This window comes from Vulpes lagopus, chromosome 19, assembly GCF_018345385.1.
Source record: "Vulpes lagopus strain Blue_001 chromosome 19, ASM1834538v1, whole genome shotgun sequence".
Taxonomy (NCBI): domain Eukaryota; kingdom Metazoa; phylum Chordata; class Mammalia; order Carnivora; family Canidae; genus Vulpes; species Vulpes lagopus.
Window position 1 is genome coordinate 28,988,704 of NC_054842.1, and position 21,413 is coordinate 29,010,116.

Sequence of the window (21,413 nt, forward strand, 5' to 3'; positions counted from 1 at the left end):
TCAATAGTGAAATAAAGTAATTAGAAAGACTGGTATGGGGATCCCTGGGTGGCTCAGCGGTTTAGCCCCTGCCTTCTGCCCAGGGCGTGATCCTGGAGTCTTGGGGTAGAGTCCCACGTCGGGCTCCCTGCATGGAGCCTGCTTCTCCCTCTGCCTGTGTCTCTGCCTCTCTCTATATATATCTCTCATAACTAAATAAATAGAGTCTTTTAAAAAAAATACAAATTTAAAGAAAAATGGAATAAAATTAAAAAAAAAAAAAAAGAAAGAAAGACTGGTATGAATAGGACAAAATTCACCCAAACTTTGTTTCTAAAATGTTATGGGTCTTCCCCCAAACATAATATTATATTGGGATGATATGGTAGAAAGAATGCATTCACCTTTGCTTTTAAATATTCTTTTGAAAATTCAGTTCCTCAGACACATTATCCCATTTCAAGTGCTCAGTGGCCTCATGTGGCTACTGGTTATTGTATACAGAAATATAGAACATTTCTGACATTGCAGAAAATTCCACTGGATAGTCCTGAGCTGTACTGCTCCAGACCCTTTAGGCCTTACCCTGGGATTTTCTTGCATTCAAGCAGCTTTTGGATTGAGCAGATCCTATGACAGTTTCAGCTGCTGTTTTTAGATGGGCCCACTGTGCTTTTCAGTAAATGCTTTTTGACTATATTGAAGTTACTATCTTTTTGTGGTCCTTCAGTCATTCCATTGATTCCCTTTGCTTTGAAATGGTGATGCTGATGTTGGGCAGGCTGCATGGCAACTGTGGTTTGTCTTCACTTCCTTATACTTTGAGGTTTGCAGGGACACCTTCCTACCTAACTTTGTTGAAAGTGTTGGCCATGGTTTTTGGTTTTGCTATCTAGCTGTTCTGTTTTATATGGGAATTTAAGAAAGATCCAGAAACTATGTTTCTGATGTAGCTGCCACTTTTCCCCAAATATTCAGAACAAAAATGCTAATATCCCTGGGTGATTTGTATGCCTATTAAGGCTCAAGGAGAACTGGTAGAGGTTCTGGGACATTATAGGCCCTTATAAAATGGTTGCTGTATAATATTGTTTCTGAAGTATTAGTTCAAGCCATCCAGTGTCTTTCATTATATTTAGACAAAGTTTATATTGATACTCAACTCCACTTCAGTACAGACTTTTATTTATGTTACCACACACTAAAGCAAAATTCACTATTCTTTTATTAAATTTCTATTAGTCTCTATTTATTCAATTGCTTAAGTTATGTGTACTCTCTTCTAGATGGATATTAGGATGATCCTCAATTACATAAAATAAAAATATTATCTAGAAGATAAGAAAAGCTGCCCCAACCCACTGGAGTCATGCATTGCTATGGGTTAGGCTTCTCTTTGCAGTCTGGGCAGATTTCAAAGGGTAAATTTAGTTACCTTGAGACAAGACAAAGTCTGAATTACATTTGCAATTCATTATCAACATGTGCTTCAGAAATCATTTGGGTAGTTCTGGTCAGTGTGGACAGATGGCAAGTTTATACAGTTCAGGTGTAATTTGCTTCACATACACCTGATCCCAGCCTTCCTTTTCCCTGCTAAATTCCCTCACTTAGGAATTTATTTCCTTACTTCTTCACAGTTGGCTGTATGCAGATCATAGACTGGAAAAAAAGAAAGGAATGCAAATCATAGACTGCTAAGTAAAATGCATGACTCGCTTGTTTTTGTTTTTTTTTTTTCAACTTGCCCCCTTCTTTCCCCCCAAGTACCTCCTCACTTTCACATTGCCAGATTTAAGACCTGGGAGTCAAGTAAGAGAAAAAGCTTCAAAATGGATGGAATTTATGAGTTCAAGGTTATATAATTATTCTTATATAGAAATGTTTGGTTGGAAATTGGAAAAAAATTAAAACCATAGGTACACAGATATGTAGTTAACTAGAATAAAACTATATATAATAAGTCAATTTTAATTTGTAACAGGATAATAAAAAATATTTTACCTGAAATGCCATGATGGTGTCTGTAATCAAGTTATACCCATTCCAGACAGGTGCACAGGGACCAGAGCAGGTCCCTTTCTACAAATTACTGGCTGATAAATGAAGTCTTTTCCATGTGCTCAAGTGCAAGTAAATCTTACTAGATCAAAATGAGACAGGTAAATAGCAGTGTGCCTTCAGGGTAGCTAAGAGGATTTCCAAAGAAGAGAATAGTCTTGTATCAAAATTAATTGAGTACTGATATAGCCTCTATGTCTAATTGTTCTATGTCCTTCAGCCAGATAATTCCACATCTTTTTATAACTGTAATACATCCATCAACTGTGGCTTCAGTAGAGTTATGTCTCAATAAAAGCAGGATTTGACTTCGTGATCAACTAATTGTACCTAATAAACACTAACCCCCTTTCCCTGCCAAGCAACAGAAAAACAAAGGCCAAACTTGCCAGCCTTCCTTTCCTTTTGCCACAGAGGGTCTCCTTGTTTGTGTGCCCTATATTTGCCATAGTCTAATGCCCTGCATGGCTTGTCTCAGGCCCCAGAGATCCCTGAAGGTGGCTTATGGTTCTAGATAGGCCCCAAAGTAAGCTTGGGAAGTCAGCCCCTGCTTGAAGGTCTTCTATCAGGGTTAGCCAGAATTTCCAATTCAAGAGTCCTTAATGATCAGAAATGCTCTGATTGATACAGAACTGAGAGGCAGGATGGCATAGAGTTTATGTCTCTAGAACCAGACAACCTGTATTGCAATCCCAGCTCTACCAGCTGCTCTATATGGAACCTTTAACAACTGACCTAATCTTAATTGTTTCATCATCTGAAGAATGGGAATAATAATAGTGTCTACTTCATTAAGATTGTTATGAGAATGATTAAATGAGTTAATATATGTAAGGAATTTGGAATAGGGCCCAGCTTATAGTAAACACCATTAAAATTTCAGCTAGTATTTTCCTTATTATCATTATTATTGTTACCATTTGTATTATTGGTGGAGATATATAATAGTCTGCCCCCAAGACAGCTCACAATGTCCCGTGTCAGGAATTATTGCTCTCTTCCAACGCTTCCAACCTGTCAGAGCCAGGAAGGATTGTCTGGCTTTGTTTTGCTTTGCTGTTGTTGTTGTTGTTGTTGTTTTGTGTGTTTTGCTTTTAACCCAAGCCCTGAAGAAGACTAAGTCCACAGAAGCTGAATTAAATCCTCAGAAGAGAGTGTGTCGGTGCTGAGGGATTGATAGCCTTCTACTCCTTGGACCTGTGTTTCATTCCTTTTTTCAGTGTTCAGATTATTGCACATACATTAGGTTATGTAGCAGGGTGTTATCAATGTAAATTTTTTAGAAAGCATTTTTAAGAAATATTAAATGAGAACAATACCAATACCAAACAAGTGATCTAACATGGCACATTTCTGGGCAAATTACTTCCTTTCCTTGAGCTTTGGTTTTTTCACTGATAAATGAGAGTTTAGAATTAGCAAATCATGGTATACCCTGTAGCTCTACTATTTTAAACATTCTCAGGGTTCAAATTAGACCCTTCTTTGGGGAAAGTAAGTAAGTATATTGAGGCAGTTTATAGCACACAAATATTTTACACATATCCACACAAATAAAAGTGTTTGGTTAAGCCTGATGATTATATTTTACTATTAATATGTAACCCTCCCCTCTTTTTGTTAAGAAAACTTTTTTCATAGTAAAACAAGTACTGACTTGACATTGTCTTTTTCATTTTCACCATTCTTATGAGTATATAGTGGTACTAGACTGTGGTTTTAATTTGCATTTCTCTGATGACCATACTGTCAAGCAACTCATGATTTGGGGCCGTTTAGTATCTCTTCAAGCCTTTTGTCCATTTTTCAATTGGATTTTCTCCTTTTTCTTAATGATTGGTAAGCGTTTTAATTAATTAGTTAATTTTTTACATATTCTGGATACCAGTCTTTGATGGACATTTGAATTGCCAATATCTTCCTTCTCCCACTCTGTATCTTCCTTTTCACTCTCTTAGTACTGTGTTTTCACGAATCAAAGTTCATAATTTTAATGGAGTTAATTCTGTCAGTCCATAACTTTATTGTTAGTGCTCTTTACATTTTGTTTAGGAAGTCTTTGCCTACCCCAAGATCAGGAAGATATTCTCCTGTTTTCTTTTAAAAGCTTTATGTTATTTTCCATAGTTGAAAAATGGGTGATTTTTGTGCGTATGTGTGGTGTGAGGTAGGAGTCCACATATATTATTTTCCATATGTGTATTCAGTTAGCCCAGCATAATTTGTTAATAAGATTTTTTTTTTGTCTTTGCATTAATCAAATGATTGAATATGTGTGAATCTGGGTTTGGGCCCTGTATTTTGTTCCATTGGTCTATTTTTTCTTCTTTGTTAATATCATGTTTTCATAAATAATGCAACTTTATTTATTTTTAGATTTTTATTTATTTATTCATGAGACACACAGAGAGGCAGAGATGTAGGCAGAGGGAGGAACAGGCTCCATGGAGGGAGCCCAATGTGGGACTCGATCCCAGGACCACAGAATCACACTCTGAGCCAAAGGCAGATGCTCAACTGCTGAGCCACCCAAGTGTCCCCAGTAATGAAACTTTATAATGAATCTTACTATGTGGTGATACAAGACCTCCAAATTTGTTCTTCTTTAATACTGTGGTGAGCTTTGTCCCTTTGCAGCTCTACATAACTTTTAGAATTAGCTTATCAATTCCCACAGAAAGTCTGCTAGGATTTTGATTGAGTCTATAGTTGCATTGAGTCTATAGTTCATTCTGGGAAAAGCTGTCATCTTCATGACATTGACTCCTTCAGTCCATGTATATGGATCTCTCCCTCTCCACCCCCACCCTCTTTTATTAGGCGATCTTTAATTTCTCTTAGTGATGTATTGTGGTCTGCAGTATAGGGCCTTTCACATCTTTCATTGGATTTATTCCTGTGGATTTGACATTGTATGATGTTAGTATAGTGACATTTTGTATTTCATCTTTTATTTTTTTATTTATTTATTTTTTTGTATTTCATCTTTTAAATGTTTGTCACAGGCTTATTGAAATGACCCTTTATGTACAAAACCATGTAGAAATGCTTAATGACAGTTTAATATATTTTTTTTTCTAATCTTGATATGTGTATTCTTTATATGTATAAATATATATATTTATTTTATTTTTTTACTTTTTCTGGCCATATTCTAAATAGCACTTTCATTACAACATTGAATAGAAGTGGTGATAATAGACATACTTATATTCTCAATCGCAAAATAAAAGCATATACTTTCAATATGTCACCAATAAGCATAAAACTTATTATATTTTTATAACTCTAAAAAATTATTTGAAGAAGTTACCTTCTATTCCCAGTGTAATAAAAGTTTTCTTCTTTTTAAAAGCATAAATGGGTTTTGAATTTTACCCACTGCCCTTTTTTGTGTCTGTATATAATTTTTCTCTTTTCATCTATAATGAGATATATGCCATTGATTGATTTTCAAATATTAAGTCAACCTTGTACTCTTGAAATAAAATCCACTTGGTTGTGATATATTATCTTTTTAACATATCATTATATTCTATTTATAATATGCACATATGTGTGTGTATTTGGAATTTTTGAATCTATAATCATAAAAAATTGTCTATAATTTTCTTTATCTGTATTATTCTTGTTATACTTTATATCAAAGTTGTGTTGACTTGTTAAAATGAAAAAATTGAATGAGATTAGTATTCTTTATTCCTAAAGTGTTTGAAAGATTTACCAGTAAAACCATCTGGCCCTGAAATTTTTTTGTGGGGAGCTTTAAAAAAGTTTTTTAAAATTATTATTTTAATTAATTAATATTTTAATTATTATTTTAAAAGTTTTAAAAATTATTTATTACTTTATTATTTATTTGTTTATTACTTTATTTATTACTTTATTATTTGTATTAATAGATAAAGGACTGTTCACATTTTATATTATTTCTTGTATCATTTTGGTAATTTACATGTTTTAAAGACTTCATTTCATTCTGTTTTTGAAATTTACTAGGGAAAAACATTTATTATGTCATCTTAATACTTTCTAAGAAATGTGGAGTCTATAGGGTTGTATGCTTTTCCATTCCTGTTATTGTTTATCTGTATTTTTTTCTTCGTGTTTGCTGTGTTTTTTTCTTCTTGTTTTCTTAATCAGTCTCACTGGAGTTCTGTTTTTTATTTTTGTGTGTCTTCATTAGTTCATTAATGAACTAATGAACTTCATTAATTTCTACTTCTCAAAAACATCTTTCCCTGAGCTTTATTTAGTTTGATTTGCTATTCATTCTCTAGCTTCCAAGCTGACTTAGAACCTGGATGTTAAGCTTTTTTTCTTTACTTATGTATACATTTAATATTTTAGTTTTGCCAAAATCATTTGTTTTTAGCTACATTCAGAGTATTGATATTTCATACTTCTATTAATATTCAGTTTTAAGTTTTTCTAATTTTTGTTGGAATTTATTTCAACTATGAATTATTTAGATGGATATTCTTGAATTTTAAAGTAGTTTGTGATCTTGTAGGGTTTTTTTCTCTCTGTTTTTAATTAATAAATCTGGCTTAATCCCACTGTGGTCAGAAAATATGCTCTAAAGTTTCCAATCCTTGGGCAGCCCTGGTGGTGCAGCAGTTTAGCGCCACCTGCAGCCTAGGGCGTGATTCTGGGGACCCAGGATCGAGTCCCACGTCGGGCTTCCTGCATGGAGTCTGCTTCTCCCTCTGCCTGTGTCTCTGACCCTCTCTCTCTCTCTGAATAAATAAATAAATCTTAAAAAAAAATAAAAATAAAAAATAAGGTTTTCAATTTTTGAAGTCTGTTGAGGCTTCCTTAATTCTAAGTATTGGCAACTTGGAAAATGTTCCATGTGCCCTTGAAAAGAATCTGAAATCTTTTATTGTTGGATGCATTTATATTAATATGTCAATTATGTCAATTTTGATAATTGTGTTTAGATTTTCTCTATCCTTATTGAAGCTTTGGTCTGCTTGTTTTATCAGCTGTTGAATGAGGTATGTTAAAGTCTTTCATTATGACTGTGAATTTGTCTATTTTTCTTTTAATTCTGTCAAGTTTTGCTTTATGCACACACACACACAGTTAATGGATTTTAGAATTGTTATGGTTCAATTTCTTTATCAGTCTACCACCTTAATCTTAGTAGTGGTTCTTGCCTTTAAGTATATTTTGTCTAATGCTAATATAGCTTCACCAGCAATATTTTGATAACTATTTGCATGGTATACCTCTTTCTATGAATTGCTCTGTGTTCTTATACTTAAGGTTTGTTTTGTGAGCAGTATATAATTTTTCACCCAGTCTGATAGTCTTGTAATTAAAATATTGTCCATTTACATTTAATATAATTTTTCTATATTTATATTTTTGTCATCTTTTGATTTGTTTTTTATATATACCATTTTTTGTCTCTTTGTCTCTCCTTTCTTGCTTTTGTTTTAATTTTTTTTTTAGATTTTATTTATTTATTCATGAGAGGCCCAGAGAGAGAGGCAAAGACATAGGCAGAGGGAGAAGCAGGCTGTCTGCAGGGAACTCGATGTGAGACTCTATCCCAGGACTCCAAGATCATGCCCTGAGCCAAAGGCAGATGCTCAATCAGTGAGCCACCCAGGCAACCCTTATTTTAAATTTTTATATGATTCTTTTCCCTCTAGTAACTTACTAGTTATAAACTTGCCAATTATACATTTTTACTATTCTTTTGGTGATAGCCCTAGCAATTATACATACATTCTTGCCTTAGTATAATGAGACTTAGTTTAATGAAAGTTATTACTTTTACTACTTTCCCAGTAATGCTAGGACCTTAAATACTTTAACTCCATTTACCCTCTTATGTCTTTCACATTATTTTTGTCATAAAATTACATTTTACATAAGTTTAAACTCTACAATATATTGTTAGTATCATTTTATAGAGTTAATGTTGGCTTATACATAGTTACAGAATTACTCTTTATAGTGTTCTTTATTCTTCCCTGTATCCCTTCTTTCTGCCTAGAATCATTTTTCTTCAAGTGGAAGAATTCCCTTTTGGGACTGTTTTTAGTGCTATCCTGTTGCCAATGAATTCTCTCAATTTTTGCTTGTCTAAAAAATGTCTTTATTTCATATTTATTGAAGGAAATTTTTTCTGGTATAGAAATCTAAATATGTGCTACATCATTTTTTAAAAGATTTTATTTATTTATTCATGAGAGACACACAGAGAGAGAGAGAGAGAGAGAGAAAGAGAGAGAGAGAGAGGCAGAGACACAGGCAGAGGGAGAAGTAGGCTCCATGAAGGGAGCCTGACTTGGGACTCGATCCCCGGTCTCCAGGATCAGGCCCTGGGCTGAGGATGGCGCTAAACCACTTAGCCACCCAGGCTGCCCTGTGCTATATCATATTAATAGTCATCAGATTAAGTAGCCTTACAAATGGGCACAAAATTTATTGAGCTTCAAATAATTTTCATATTTTATAATATTTACATTGATCTTGGCATTTTAGTCACTATCATGGAATTTTTCCTAACATTCCCCTTCTTTCTAGCATTCTATAGTGAAAATAATCCAGAATTTGGGCAGCCCTGGTGGCTCAGCAATTTAGTGCTGCCTTCAGCCTGGGGTGTGATCCTGGAGACCCAGGAGACCCACGTTGGGATCCCTGCATGGAGCCTGCTTCTCCCTCTGCCTGTGTCTCTGCCTCTGTGTGTGTGTGTGTGTGTGTGTGTGTGTGTGTCTCATGAATAAATAAATAAAATCTTTTTAAAAAAAAGAAAAAGAAAATAATCCAGAATTTGGAAGGAAAAATACCTTGTGACCTTCATCAAGCCATTTAACTTCCTTGAGTCAGTTTCCTCATGTATAAAATGGGAAAAATATAGTGTCTGTATGTCACTATGAAGTTATGAGGTCCTGTTGAGTTATGTATGGAAGTGCTTTGCAATATGTAAAGTACAAATTAGTTGGAGTTTTTTAGTGTCATTGTTATTTACTGAAACAGAAATATCTCTTTGTATTCAGTATATATCTAGAACTCTCTTACCAGGGCACATTTTTATGATACCCACAAAATGATTAAAATGATAGCATTCATGTATATATTTATTTATACAAGCCCTGCCTTTTATAAGAAAGTAGGATAGTGTTAAAAGTTACACAAAACACAGCTTACTCAAGGTTGGTTGTAAGTTTATTTTTGATTTTTCAAGCAACTAACATGAAATGGGAGACCTGGCTAGTTAACTTAAAATACTCATAATATTAAAAATGATCCATTAATTTTAGGAGAAGTACAGATCTTTCTTAACACTAAGTTCAGGCAGGAATTTACCCCTTACTTTTCTTAATGATGCCGAGTTATTTAAAAGATTATTCTACTGGTTTAGAGGCTACTGATTTGCATGGTTAATCCAAATCAGTGTTGGACTGATATAGAATTTTAATATTCTGTTTCATACGCTCAAAGGGAGAATTATACATTTTAATGTGAGCTACAAGTAGCTGCTTTTCAACCCTACTTGCAAATGGATTCTATTCAGAAAACTAATAAAGAATGCCTGTTTCCTTTTCAAAATGCTTGGATACACATTTGAGGGAAGGTTAGGCTGATAAATTAAAATTTGATTTTGCATATGTAATATCAACAAAACTACCTTAGAAAAATACTTAGCTGTGTTTATTTTTCCTTCATAGAGATTTCTTACTACATTGATCAAATGTTTATTTGCCCTACTATGTGCAGACATACTCCTGTTGGTTTTATTGTTGTTATTGTTGTTCTCCTCTGACAAAAAGTGGTCATTCAGACTTATATTTTGTAGGGTTGTTTGTTTTTTCATTTTTCCCTCTTTATTTTTTAAACATGTATTTAAATGGAAAAGAAAATATGAAACTGAAGCTTTTAAACAAACAACCAAAGAGTATGTTAGTGTCTCATAATCAATTCCATGACACATCTGAGGTTTGTATGGTGATCAAATTTAAAATAGGATATTTATTTCTCGTTTAAATTCTTTGACTTTGTCTTTAGGTCTCTGGCATGCATTTTATATGAGATGTGCTGCATGAATCATGCATTCACTGGATCCAATTTCTTGTCCATTGTTTTAAAAATTGTTGAAGGTGACACACCTTCTCTCCCCAAGAGATATCCAAGAGAATTGAATGCCATCATGGAATGGTATGGAAATAAATATATTGCCACAGAAGCAATTTTAAATTGTACTTATATTATAGTTCATTTGAAAAATAATTTTCTTCTTAATACATTACAGCATGTTGAGCAAGAGTCCTTCGCTAAGACCATCTGCCATAGAAATTTTAAAAATCCCTTACATTGATGAACAACTACAGGTATTTAAAATGAAAGGGATACTGGGAAACATATATTAGGATTTATATACATTCAAGGACTTGAAGATATGTTGTGGGAATAAGACGCATTAAGAGTCAATCAGAAAGGAGAAACAAGATTTTTTTTAAAAGTTGAGGGAAATTATTAGATGATTTCTTTTGCAAAAGAAAGTGTGTGAAGTTCCCTGGAGCCCCAAATATGAGAAGTTAGGGTTGTAATTTTCTCCCTGAATTCAACATCCACCCTTAGAACTCTTGGTTTACAAATCTTACCTCAATACTTTGTGAGTATATCCCTGTTAGGACAAGAATGTACTACTAATAATACTAAAATCTGGAGTTTTCAATGAGCCTTTGTTATTCCACTCCTTTATTATATATCTTAGTCATACTTTTTATTAATTAGGTGAGTTTGCTTTCCTTGTAGATTAAAACGTTTAATGCAAAGAATCTACCTCTGATGGTAAGAAAAAAGCAAAGGTACCCTCTTGGAGGTTTTGTTTGTTTGTTTGCTTTAGGCTTTCACAAATACCTCAGGCAAATTTCCTTTAATTTTATGACTAGTTTTAAGTGGACCCACAAAGTAGTCATTTACCTTCAAAGATGCGCACACCTTTTCATCTGCATCTGGTTCTAAGTTGGCAAGAAACAAGGATGCTGACTTGAGGTGCATCCATCAGCCGAGGGCTAATACTGGAGGTGCTGGAAGGAAAGGAACTGCTATGGCTCCTGTCTTTTTGCCCAGGGCCTAAGAAAAAGTAATTATACATTATCAGAAGCACTGGAAAGAAAGCACACAGGATGCTGTAAAATAAGGGAAGAGAATGGCTCTGATCATCAAAGAAAGAGTAGGTGATATGTCTCTACCAGTGAGATGGTGAGAAGCAGCCAGACATGTAAAGAGCCTGAGAGAGGGTTGGAATCACAAGGAATTAAGTGGGACAAAGCCCCAAGTCAGCTTATGTTTCTAGACGGAGATATAGAGGGGAGGGTTCCCGAAAATCTGTGTTCTTCCTAATGTATAGCTTTCCTATGCAAAGCCAGTTCCACTAGCCTAAGGGCAGACCTCTGAAAAAGGCTTAGGTGCTAACTGTGGGATCAAAAACCACACTGAAAACACACACACACACACACTGATGGGGGGCTGTGAGCTATGGGGGAAAAAAAAGGTAAAAGGAATCCAAGGAAATCTGCTGGGACTAGGGTAAAGCAAGTGAGGCATTTACCCTGGGGCAAAATTAAAGAGGACACCAAAAACCCAGTAATCAGGATGAATAACATTTTACTGCAATGTTTTAAAAAAATCCAAATTAATGCTAAAAATCCATGGTAACAAAATATCAAAAATTTGCAGGCAACATCCAACAGGGCTAGAATTAAGGTGATGGCAGTGAGGTAGAATGGTGCAGGTTCAGGGTTGGCTGAGAGGTTGGCTCCTATCTTTGTTTTTTTTCCTGTCTTTTATTTATTTATTTTCTTTTTTTAATTCCAGTATAATTAACATACAGCTAACGAGATCGTTTTGGATGTACAAAATATGGTGATTCACCAATTCTCTGCATTACTCAGTGCTCATCATGATAAGTGTACTCTGAATTCCTTCCCCCGTTTTGCCCATGCCTCCACCTGCCTGGCAACCACCAGTTCTCTATACTGAGAGTCTGGTTTTTTTTTTTTGTTTGTCTCTTTTTTCATTTGACCATTTGCTCTGTTTCTTAAATACCACATATGAGTGACATCATATGGTATTTGTCTTTTCCAGACTTACTTCACTTAGCATTATACTCTCTAGATCCATCCATGTTGGTGCAAATGACAAGATTTAAACATTTGCTATTGTATTCTCCATGACTTTTTGGTATTAATTTTGTTTTTTTTTTTATAATATTACATTAAAATATGGCTTTTCTTGGTTACTGGGTTTTTTGAGGCCCCTTCAGTTTGCACCTGAGGAGGGGGGGTGCCTCATTTGTCCCATCCTAGTCCTGGCCCTGGGAATGGGAACACTGCCCAGTACTGGCAGAGGCTGGGGAGAGCTTGTTTGTTCGTGGAGCTGAGGGGGGGGCCTGCCTGTGGTGGATAGCAGGGAGTGAGAGAACAGGAAGTGAGTGCCAGCTGAAGTTGGAGAGGCAGGCAGGAGCCTGACCTTGCTGCATAAGCTACCATGCAGTTTTTTATAACCCTTTATAGAAGGAAAAATAGTTACCAGTGGGTTTGTTTTCAAGCTCCCAGGCATGGTCAATAATACTGCACATCAGAAAAGGCACCTGGTAATTGTTATGCCCTTTCATCCCTGAAGAGAAGTATTTAAAGTGTGTCAGGGTTTTTCTTTTTTTTTTTTCAGCACCTGATGTGTAGATACTCGGAAATGACTCTGGAAAACAAGAATTTGAATTGTCAGAAGGAAGCTGCACAGATAATTAATGCCATGTAAGTAATTGCTTTGTTTTTAAAAAGCCCATTGAGCATAAATGTTAAATGCATTTGTCTTTGAAAATCTATTAGTGCCAAGTTGATTGCATGGAGTGTCCTAGAATTCACTTAAGTCTTGCCAAGAAATTGGTGATCCAAAGCCCTTTTGCCCCAGGTGGTAGCAAATTGAAATTATGAAAGTTTTAAACCACTGCACAGCTTCTAGATCTGCAGGGTAACTCTGCAGTAGCCTTGTGAAATTAATATCTCAAACATTTAGTGATATTTATGATAACAAACCTTCCATATTAAGCATAAATGGTTTTCACGTGTTGTTTGTTTAACAGAAACTGGCAGAGTGCCTATTGAGAAGACAACATTGTGAAGTCCTAGGGCAATTGAAAACAAGCCAAAATTTACTTCCTTGAGATATACGTATGAACTACAGAATGTCATTTTCACAAACAGAATTATTTCTTGACATAACTTCTCTCTCCTACCTCCTTCAAAATTCCTGTGCTATAATATACAAGAGCCTAGAATACTAGGTTACTTCAGAACAGCCAGGGATGGCTGTGCAGGTGGTGGACTGTACCACTTAAGGGGTTGTATACAGACCAAATCTATAATTTTGCTGAAGAACTCTCTACTTGATTTTGTGAGTACCCCGTGAGAAGGGCAGTACCTCCCCAGAGCTGTGCAAGGCAATAGGTGAAAAAGAGTAGCCCGCGTTCGCTTAATCTTCAAGGCCAAATAACACAAACACGCTTCTCTGACACTCAGTCCAGTGGTTTCTCAACTGCTCTATGTTTGTTTTCCAATTTCACATTTAAACTGAGGAAACTGGTTCATCAAAGATACTCAGTCTTCGTTTAACACATGATCTCCAGTTAAAATACACCTGGGAACTAACATTATAGGCGTGCTCTTTTAACCTAATTTCCTTAGGTTGCTAATTATTCTTGCAAGAATGTCTGGAATTCTTATTTTGTTTTATTTTAAACTGAGATGCGAGAGGAGTAAAATAGGCTAATTTCAGCTGTCATTTTTGAGCTGCAGTTACAAAACTGTCTACCTGGCCGTGCTTACAATTAAAGTGTGCCAGAGTCTGATCATTTGTAGGGTCTTTCACATTATGAAATATTGATTTCTTTTTTATATATTTTTTTTATTGGAGTTCGATTTGCCAACATATAGTATGACACCCAGTGCTCATCCCGTCAAGTGCCCCCCCCAGTGCCTGTCACCCCTTCCCCCTGCCCACCTCACCTTCTACTACCCCTTGCTTGTTTCCCAGAGTTAGGAGTCTCTCATGTTTTGTCACCCTCTCTGATTTTTCCCACTCATTTTCTCTCCTTTCTCCTATAATCCCTTTCACATTTAATATTTCACATATAAATATTTCACATTTCACATATAAATATTCCCCATATGAGTGAAACCATTTAATGATTGTCCTTCTCCCATTGATTTACTTCACTCAGCATAATACCATCCAGTTCCACCCACGTCGAAGCAAATGGTGGGTATTCATCGTTTCTAATGGCTGAGTAATATTCCATTGTATATATGGAATCCATTCATCTTTCAATGGACACCAAGGCTCCTTCCACAGTTTGGCTATTGTGGACATCACTGCTATAAACATCGGGGTGCAGGTGTCCCGGCGTTTCATTGCATCTGTATCTTTGGGGTAAATCCCCAACAGTGCAATTGCTGGATCATAGGGGAGCTCTATTTTTAACTCTTTGAGGAACCTCCACGCAGTTTTCCAGAGTGGCTGCACCAGTTCACATTCCCACCAACAGTGCAGGAGGGTTCCCCTTTCTCCACATCCTCTCCAACATTTGTGGTTTCCTGTCTTGTTATTTTTCCCCATTCTCACTGGTATGAGGTGGTATCTCATTGTGGTTTTGACTTGTATTTCCCTGATGGCAAGTGATGCGGAGCATTTTCTCATGTGCTTGTTGGCGAAATATTGACTTCAAATTGTCACTGTTTTTTTTTTTTTGTCACTGTTTTTTTGTTCATGAACTTTGGCTATGTTTTAAGGAGCTCTATTTAATCTTACAAAATAAGGGATGTATATTCCAGAAAATCGTGCATTCCCTAGAGGCTCCAGACTATGTTCCAGAGGGATGAGAGCTGCCTACAAATGGTCATTACAATTACACAATTATTACAAAATAATAAAGAGTAGAGTGGGAATACATGAAATAGAGACTTCTAGTGTTTTGTAAGGAGGGAGCTGAGTGCAAAAGACATTCCACAGTATTGGGCCCTGACTAAGTCAGGCACAGAAGCAAATGTCATTGAGAACATGGTAGCAGACCTTTTAGTGCATGAGTAACATAAGCACATTTCTTTAACAGAAGAAGGAGGCTCTAAAGTAATAATTTTGAATAACATTTTGTGGAGTGCTTGGCTCTGTTATAAGCACTTTAAATTAACTCATTTAAGCTCACAGAAACCCTATGAATTAGGTATTATTATTATTATTTTAATGATCATTGGTTAAATAACTTGCCCAAGGGCATATACATGTAACCTGGGAGCTAGGCTTTGAACCCAGAGAATGTTATTAGTTTCGTGATAACCACTGTGCCACGCTTACCTACTGGTAAGCATAGAATATATAACATGTTCAACAAAATTTAACTAATACAATACTACCATTTGGGGTACTTCTTTTTTTAAAGATCTTATTTATTTGACAGAGAGAGAGAAAGAGAGAAAGCACAAGCAGGGAGAACAGCAGAGGAAGAGGGAAAAGCAGGTTCCCCACCAAGCAGGGAGCCAGATGCAGGGCTCAATCCCAGGACCCTGGGACTACAATCCCCAGCTGAAGGCAGACACTTAAGTGACTGAACCATGCAGGTGCCCCCTCATTTGGAATACTCTTATGTGTCAGACACTGTATAAACATTGTTTCATGTAATGCTCACCACACCCTATTCTTCACAGATGAAAAAAACTGGGGTTCAGAGAAGTTCAGTAACTTGCCGGAGGCTACAGAGCTAATGAGTGGTAGAGATGAGATTCAAACCCTGCCTAATTCCAGAGATTAAATCCTATCCACAGGGTTGAATTAGTCCGCTAGTCCATTTACTCCTTGATGGCCAAGATCCTAATTTGTCGTACCTAATGACAATCAGTCATAGGCCATAAGAAATGAGCAGAAATTTGGAAAGTACATAATTTGCTTTTAAGCAAGTCTAATTTGAAAAATATTACCAATTAACCACAGTCCTGGTTGGCTCATTACCTACCCTGAGTTTATTAGTTTTTGCCTGGCCTGTCTCGAGATGCTTTCCCCTTCTCAGTAGTGTAATGATACTTCTGTAAAATATTTGTTTAATTTTTGTGAGCATATTTGGGATGAGTTGCATGCGGGGATCTTTATTATTTATAGGCAGAAAAAGATCCACCTGCAGACTCTGCGGGCGCTGTCTGAAGTGCAGAAAATGACACCGAGAGAAAGGATGCGGCTGAGGAAGCTCCAGGCAGCTGATGAGAAGGCCAGGAAGTTGAAGTAAGCTGCCTTTCCTCAGGGTACCTTGCTCTCTGGCCACTTCCCAGGGCTCCGAAGGAATTGACTGAAGAAAAGCAAAAGCAAAAACAAGAAAGCAAAATGCACATATGCATTTTATATTTCTTTGTTTCTTCACTTATTCGTCCCCTCGAAAGATGGGCTTTTAGCCATAGGTGGTTATTGGATGCCAGCCACGATTAATGTCAGGCTTTCAGTCTTGTGTGCAAAGAGAGATTGAATGTCAGGGAGCTTATTAGTGATGAAAATAGAGTCAGCCTCCAAATGAAGCCTCGTTGCTGCTGATGCCTCCAGTACATACCCCGGCGAGAGGGTGAAGATGTTTGCTGTACCCCCTCTGCCAGGAGGTCTAGCTGGTCTATAGGGGGAAGAATGTACTGGCAGGAAATTGTTGGCTTTAGAAGACAGATTGGAAGTAGCTCTGCTCTGTCAGGTGAAGCCCTTTGAAAAATCTATGATCAGGGCAACCCTGCTGGTGGTCAACATCACTAGTAAAGTATTTACATGAAAAGGGGAGATTCCAAAGAGCCCTAGACTCCCAGTTTCTCAAAGACAAATTTTTCAGTTGGTAGGTTATCCAATGTCCTAATTTTTCTTCTTTCTCTGCCAACTATTTTGTAGCTTAGAAGCCCCAACTAAGAGGTAGAGAGACAGAAAAGACCTGAAACTCAATCTGTTCATTTTGTGACCTTGCTAACATATCTGAAAAAGGATTTGGAAGTATTCTTATACTTGTAGTGCATATTATGAGGAACCAAGTAAGAATCTGTGAGACTACTTCTTTCCCCTTAACACATGCCTTCTGTAATCAATGTGGAAAACTATTTCTGTCAAAGTGCACCATGGGCAGTCATGTGCTGGTAAATGTTTAACAACCACCTCTGGGGGTGTGGGGCTGGAAGGGTGTAAATACTCCCGCAACAGCCAATTTCAAGGTACCAGTGTGGTATCTGGTATCATCGAATGTTCAGTTGGAAGATATGTACACAATCTGCACTTGGGAACCAGTACAAGCTGGTTTCTGCAAACCACTGCACCACTGGGTGTGGGTTTTACTGAGAAAACATATTTACATAAATTGCTTGAGCCATTGTATTAACTAACACTCCCAGATCTATTTCTAAGGCCTCAGGAATGGCAGTATTTCTGGGGTACCATGACTCATGTCATTGTTTGAGGGTGAAAGGAAAGTTAAATCTCTGACAGGAACATATCAAAAAGGCAATTTAATAACTTACATGCACATTACAAATTATATTTCAGATTAAAATGGTTTTTAATACACTTTAATACACAAAGTCATAGACCTTCCACATGATATTCAATGTTTTTTATTTAAAGGCAATGATTTTAGATAAAGTTTACTATTAGTTTTATGGTTGAATTGCATTGTTTTTGATCATTATTTCTAGAATTCGAGCACAGTCATGTGTTTTAGCTAGAAAACAACTCTATTGTCAGGAAGGATATAATGTACCCACTTTATCTTTTTATTTTTATTTTTTTTTAATTTTTATTTATTTATGATAGTCACAGAGAGAGAGAGAGGCAGAGACACAGGCAGAGGGAGAAGCAGGCTCCATGCACCGGGAGCCCGATGTGGGATTTGATCCCGGGTCTCCAGGATCGCGCCCTGGGCCAAAGGCAGGCGCCAAACCACTGCGCCACCCAGGGATCCCTGTACCCTCTTTAGAAACAAGATTTGACTCTAAGGATATTCAGTGACTTTTCAAAAATATCTAAATCTAAATTAGCACACAAGTAATCATGAGAACTCAGATTTTCCTCCAGTTTAAGTCTATTACTTTTACCTTTTCTATATTAGATGGAAAAAATGTGTTGGAGAAAAGTTCCCTTTCACAGTGGCTCTCAAATTCTTTCCATAAATTCTTGGAAATCTAGCTCTCTTCTCCTTGTTTGTGGGTTTATTCATCCTGAGAACAGTAATCGAGTTATTAGTTCCTGTTGGGCACTGCCTGGGTGTCAGGGCCACCCCCCACCCCACAATCACAGAGAATATGCAGGGGTCCATACTGCTTTTTTTTGCCCTCAGATTCCCATGGATCCTCAAGAGGAATCTGAACATGAGAAGAATTCTGTGTTCTTAATATGTGTGAACCCCTAGTTTCTAGAAACTAGGCCTTTTCTTCTGGAATGTTCAGAGACCCCTGCTTCTAAGAAATGTTATCCCCAGAAATTAGAAATTGAGAGTAGAGACATGCTAATATTTTGTTTTATAAAACCTAAATAACTTTATTCTTGAAGTTGCCATATGGCAAATGTGTGTATATCTAAGTTTGAATTTTAGCGATGCATTTTAGGAGTTCTAAGGATAGATAAGGAGCAGACAGAGCATCATCATGTGTGCTTTAAAAGAGTACCAAGTGGTGCTACACTTCATTTACCTTGATGAGGGAGAGACCCGTTGATCTGGTTTCTCAACACCCCACTCTACCTGTTGAAACAGAGATCTCACTTTACCTGCATAATTTAGATGTGGCTTTAGCAAAATGCAGCAGTTTTTCTATGTTCACTTTAAATTTGCAGAAAGCTTGCAGAAGAAAAATATGAAGAAAATAACAAACGATTGCAAGAGTTGAGATCTCGGAACTACGGGCAGCTGACTGTTGATGTACTCCATGTAAGTGCTCTCTTGTTTTAATGTTACATCAAACCTTTCTTTAATTGCTTCAGATTCATCACACTGATGTGGCCAGTCAGGTAGGAGAAGGGACAGAGGGGGAAGAAAAAAAGCATCCAGACCAACTTTGCCCAATTCAGGGTGGGAGGTACTGGGGTTCATTTTAGCATATAGGCTGATGGTTAGTGATGACACTAATTCAGAGCAGCTGTACTTAAAAATGGATCAATAGATTCCTCCAAAAACATCCAAGTGCATACTGCATACAAGAAAACTCAATCAGCATGGAATGAACAATTGGTGAATAAAATTATGACTTTGTAGAGCAAATGTATGTATATCTAATTTTGAATTTCAGCTGTGCTGTTTTTGCTTTACCTCTTTATTCCATTGTTCTCTTTCTGTATTATTTTTTCTTCCCTTTTAATTTTCTGTCTCCCATCTATGTCATTATGCATTGTGTTAATAGTCCCTTTTGAACTTTGAATAATTACCTTAGATGTCCAATAATAAATAGGGTTGCAGAGTCACATGAAATGGACCCTGAATCATGTCCTCAGCATCCCAAGCCCCTGAATAGCAAATACCATTTTCTCTAATGGTTAAAAACATCTTCATGGGCCTTGGTGTAGGCAATGATACTTAAGGAAGTTTTTCTTCAGGCTCATATTTGGACAATAGACATCAACCCCAACTTCCTAGCTCTTCTTATAAAAGCAACATGGGAGGGAGTCATTTTTATAGAGAACTTTATGGCTCAAATTCTGGTTGTTCCTTCATTGGAGATCTCTGCATCTGAGGGAGATTCTTTTTCTTTAGCAGGAAGAACCAAGCTCCCCTAAGGCTTTGGAGATGATCTCTGAAGTCTGGGGGCGCTCATTTTCCTGTAGTTCAGTGATCAGAGTGCTCCAAACCCTGGGACATTGCAGGAGCCCCCAGCAAAGTGCACTCTCAGCCAGGCAGAGTTTAGGATCACTTGTTTTCTGCCTCCATTTGAGAGGTAATCCACCTTTCTCATTTACTTAATGGTTGTGGGTATTATCGATTTCTGAAAACTCCAAGCTGGAACAGATGGGGGGGGGGGGGAGTGTCCAGCCTTCTATAACCTTAAGAGTATCTCTTGGACCCTTTAGCAGATAATATGGGGACATTGATGACATGCGCTCAATTCCACTTGCCCCCTCTATTTGTTTCATACTCCATTAAATGAAGCCAGCTGTGGAATCTCTTGTGGGTCCCAGAGACATGGAAGATAGTATCGTTCCCACTCATGGAACCTAGTGAATGGCAAAATTGCTGGCTGAAGAGGATGGGGTCAGGAGCAATGTTGGATCCCTACTTGGAGAAGGGTCTTGATGTTATCAGTGCATGGCAGACCTGATCCCCTACCAAGTACTGAGTGCTCATTGACAGCTCCCCACTTTTTTTATGCCCTGAAATGATAACTTGTGGAGGTGGGTCACCTGCCCTCGATCTGTTGGCTTTCTTCCACACAGGACTGAGAACTGCACATTTCCACAGATCCTTAGAAGGAATCTGGCATGATGATAGAAATTCTGTTTGTCAATATATGTAAAACTACTTGTTGAATCATCTAATAGAAACTGGGACATTTTTTCTGGAAGATTCAGGGATCCCTGCTTCTAAGGATGTTATACTCAGAGATTAGAATTTGAGAAATACAGATGTGGTAATATTTTGTTTTATAAGACCTAAATAACTTTATTCTTGAAGTTGCTGTATAGCAAATAAAAATGTAGTTTCAAATATGATTTTACATTTCAATGTCTGATAATTTACTTGACATTTTTGCTTTCCTTCATTGACCTTTCAAAGTAATAATTTATGTGTTCTTTTTCATTTCTGATGTGATTGCTGTCAGTGTTAAACAACTACTCTCTAAGTGATCCTGTCCTCTTTTAAACCAGGGTCCTTGGGGATCCTGCAGTAACTTTAAGATAGAACTGAAACCATAATGGCAGGCAGGATCTCGGGAGATTTTATTAACTATATATTATCCCTCAGAACATGGGATAATCCCACAGGATAGTGGAGATCTTGGCTCAATTCAGTTGAAGAAAGTGAGGATTTCATAAAGATTTCATGAAGTCCCAATTCACAACTTCCTGGTGTCTATGTAGTTATTCTCAATTCCATTCCCTTTCCATCAGCAAGGAGCAAAGGGAGCAACAAGAGGGAAAGTGCCTAATGCTATTTTGTCCAGAGATGTTGGCTCATCCTTTGATCTTTGATTTAGTATTGCCAACATCTTTGGCCCTGAGATTTCCAGAAGTACATTTCTTAAGTTTGCATATTGATGGGGGCAGGAAATGCTCCAGCAGATGCTTGGGTCTTCTAGCTGGTTCAGTCTTGCAGACTGGGTTGCTCGGCACTTCCCTAACCCCCCAGGTATCTTGCCCTG

The 21,413-nt window shown here is 36.9% G+C and overlaps 1 protein-coding gene across 11 annotated transcripts in view; it reads left to right on the top strand.

Annotated features, from left to right (window-relative positions):
* The window catches only part of NEK11 (NIMA related kinase 11), a 237,473-nt gene that overhangs the window by 81,053 nt on the left and 135,007 nt on the right, over nucleotides 1-21,413 (top strand). For 10 of the 11 annotated variants that reach the window (XM_041734124.1, XM_041734130.1, XM_041734128.1 and 7 more), the window contains 5 exons: nucleotides 10,066-10,215; nucleotides 10,310-10,388; nucleotides 12,733-12,818; nucleotides 16,213-16,332; nucleotides 18,898-18,991. In XM_041734124.1, the coding sequence (XP_041590058.1) occupies nucleotides 10,066-10,215; nucleotides 10,310-10,388; nucleotides 12,733-12,818; nucleotides 16,213-16,332; nucleotides 18,898-18,991 (529 nt within the window). The remainder of the gene's footprint in view (nucleotides 1-10,065; nucleotides 10,216-10,309; nucleotides 10,389-12,732; nucleotides 12,819-16,212; nucleotides 16,333-18,897; nucleotides 18,992-21,413) is intronic. The other variant, XM_041734125.1, reaches the window with a different exon arrangement.